Source organism: Punica granatum, chromosome 5 (genome assembly GCF_007655135.1).
Source record: "Punica granatum isolate Tunisia-2019 chromosome 5, ASM765513v2, whole genome shotgun sequence".
Lineage (NCBI taxonomy): Eukaryota > Viridiplantae > Streptophyta > Magnoliopsida > Myrtales > Lythraceae > Punica > Punica granatum.
The window spans coordinates 26,973,955-26,976,811 of record NC_045131.1 but is presented as its reverse complement, the minus strand read 5'-3'; the positions used below and the strand labels follow the sequence as shown (position 1 = coordinate 26,976,811).

General features: G+C 37.1%; 1 protein-coding gene across 1 annotated transcript; it reads left to right on the top strand.

Moving 5' to 3' along the window:
* LOC116207016 (CASP-like protein 1C3) lies at positions 1-2,618 on the top strand. The gene is made up of 3 exons (XM_031539862.1): positions 1-360; positions 883-985; positions 2,064-2,618. The coding sequence occupies exons 1-3, from the start codon at positions 203-205 to the stop codon at positions 2,295-2,297; spliced, it is 495 nt and encodes a 164-aa protein (XP_031395722.1). The 5' UTR covers positions 1-202; the 3' UTR covers positions 2,298-2,618.
* The last annotated feature ends 239 nt before the right edge of the window (positions 2,619-2,857 follow it).

Here is a 2,857-nt window from a genome sequence, read left to right as displayed (position 1 = left end):
TCATCTTTCCCTGTCTCTCGCTCTAAGTCTCTAACCCCCAAAAATTTAGGACCACTTTTTATTTCATTTTTTAAATTTTTTTATATATTTATAAAAACAAACATCCTCGGACTGAGATCTTTTCCACTTGACTCAAAATCAAAAGGAGTGTTCCAAGGTTCTCTCGAGCAAATCTGGTGGTACTCTCTGGGTCTTGATCGATATGACGACCAAGACCAAGAGGTTCTTGGCCCTCCTCCTGAGGGTGATAGCTCTAGGAGCCACGGTAGCTGCCATTGTGATCATGGTCACGAGCCACGACTCGGCCACGGTCCTCAATCTCACTTTCGAAGCCAAGTACAGCAACACTCCTGCTTTCAGGTAATTATCAAGAGTAGTTCTCTATTCTTTCAAAGAAATTGTTTCCGAGTGAGCTCAACCTTAGGGAATTTGTTTAATTACTTTCTATCATATTTGGTCATCCATGAAACTTCTTGTCTAGTTCTTAGCAAGCACGGGATCATGCACATAAGCACGATATTTCTCTGCATTAACTTTGGTTTTACCCTTAAATTTCTTAACCAAAATAGTACTTCTATTTTTTTGGGGTGGAAATAATAATACTTTTATTCAGTAATATAACACGGCAGGGGCACTGTTCGAGCCTTTTAAGATCTTAGTCATCCAATGATCCATATTAGCAGATAAGTATTAAATTATGGTGCGACCAACGAAGCGTTTGATCATCGTTTTCTTGGGGCACTGTTTTCCAGTTCTGCTCCCTCGAGAGCATACGTCCCTCAGCTGGAAACATCCGACATCCATAGGCAGAGCTTCGGAACCTAGATAAGGAAAAACATCAGTTTTCCAGGGTGAAAACATGTGTATTGCATACTGTTGCAGGTACTTTGTGATTGCAGAAGCTGTAGCGGGAGGGTACAGCGTCTTGGCTCTGCTTCTCTCTTTCAATAGCCTCTTCAGTCGCTTGGTTCTCATGATGGACGTGGTAATTCATTAGTTAAATTGTTGAACCATTTGATATTCTGCATACGTATCGCGAACGCAACATGTGTACAAGTTGGTTTGCCTCATATTGCAGCCCCAAAATATAAAAATTATCAACCTTTTAACTAACGCCTCTTAATCCTGTTTTGGCTATCGATCTGATCATGATTATAAGATGGTTTCAGTGAATTTTAAATTCCTATAATTGTATCGTAAAGGAGCAGAAGTAATAAACCATTTCTTACCTTTTCTTTTTTTATGTGAAATTTCTTAACCTCTTCCTTTATTATGAATCCACTCTCTATTCGTTTTTGGAAATATAATTTAGAATCTTTCATGCAATTTGTTTTATTTTCCAATTTACAAGAATTTCACTACTTTAGAAATCTATAAGACTTTCTCTATATGTTGACAGGTTTCATCGTTTTCAGAATTTAATGTTTCAGGGCTAACATTTAGGATGAACCATGACACATGTTATGCCATATACAATGTCGCGTCTCTGCGACTGCTATCTCGAGATTCTTATATGAGATATCCTATCTTATTTTATACTATTATTTAAAAAAGAAATTTCATTTTATAATGGCCATAGCTTTTTCTAAGTTGAAAAAAAAAACTAAAAGGAACCTTCTACTCTATTATTTCAAAAATCTTTTCTATTATTCCATATACCCTATCCATTTTGAAAAAACAGCGAATTCTAAAAGGGTTTTAAAAGTCGGGTCAGTTGTAACAAGCAGTAATTTTGAGTTTATGCAAAGACGCAAGAGCAATCTCGCAAGCACAAAATATGTGCGTGAGAGCTTAGTGTGTGTGTGTGTGTATATATATATATATATATATATACAAGCGGAAATGAAAATAACAAACAGAAAAACATGAGATAAATTAATTAATTAATTAAATTAAATACATTTTGTAAAGACTTGAAATCAAGAATTTGCTCTTGTACTTTGTTATAGTATTATATGAAACGCTGGAATTATTACGACTTATTTCAGAATAAAGACGCTATCTATATTAAGCGATTTCACTTATTAATTTTCTTTTGTATTGTCACGATGTCCTCTTATCAGGTAATTGCAATGTTGCTTAGCTCGAGCATCTCGGCTGCGCTAGCGATTGCTCATGTGGGCAAGAAAGGGAATAGTCACGCTGGCTGGCTTCCCATCTGCGGGCAGGTCCCGAACTTCTGTGACAAAGTCACGGGTGCTCTTATCGCGGGTTTCATTGCCTCGATCCTGTACCTCCTCCTCATCCTTTACTCTCTTCACTCCGCTCTAGCCCCTCTCTTCGCCCTGAAACCATGAACTTATGCTATCCTGAAGAGTACAGCCTCGAAACCTATATATGGAGTCAACCTTTCATTTTCTATGTTGTTCAGTTCGATCGCTTCGCAGGAGGATGAACAAGTCATTAACAGTCGGCCACTGACTCATCGAACGATCAAACTTTTGTTATTTCCTTCGTATATTATAATAGTGTGTACTATTGCGTGTTTATGTAGGTATCAAAAAATTAATAGTATGCATATAGTGTCGTACTAGATAGATGAATGCTTATAATGGGGACGAGAGCTTACTTGTGTTTCCAAAAGATGAATGTGCATCCACTTTTCAGCTATTTGGTTATCTTTCCATTAATCAATCGACTCTTTCTGCTCAAGAGAGATGTTGGGTAAGGTTATAAACCCGAATTCACTATACATAAATAGATGAATGCTAGATAGTCGGGAAATACGAGTATAACATATTTTGGATAGCAGATGGACGACTCACAGGTTTGGGGAATTGCCTCGAACATTTTGGAATAGGCTCTCCATCGTTTCAATTGTCCAGAAATATGATGGCGAACTTTGATTTATTTTACT

Coding starts and splice junctions, on each gene's coding strand:
- LOC116207016 (XM_031539862.1), top strand. CDS start 203: ATGACGACCAAGACCAAGAGGTTCTTGGCCCTCCTCCTGAGGGTGATA. Junction 361..882: donor AGCAACACTCCTGCTTTCAG/GTAATTATCAAG, acceptor ATACTGTTGCAG/GTACTTTGTGATTGCAGAAG. Junction 986..2,063: donor TGGTTCTCATGATGGACGTG/GTAATTCATTAG, acceptor TCCTCTTATCAG/GTAATTGCAATGTTGCTTAG.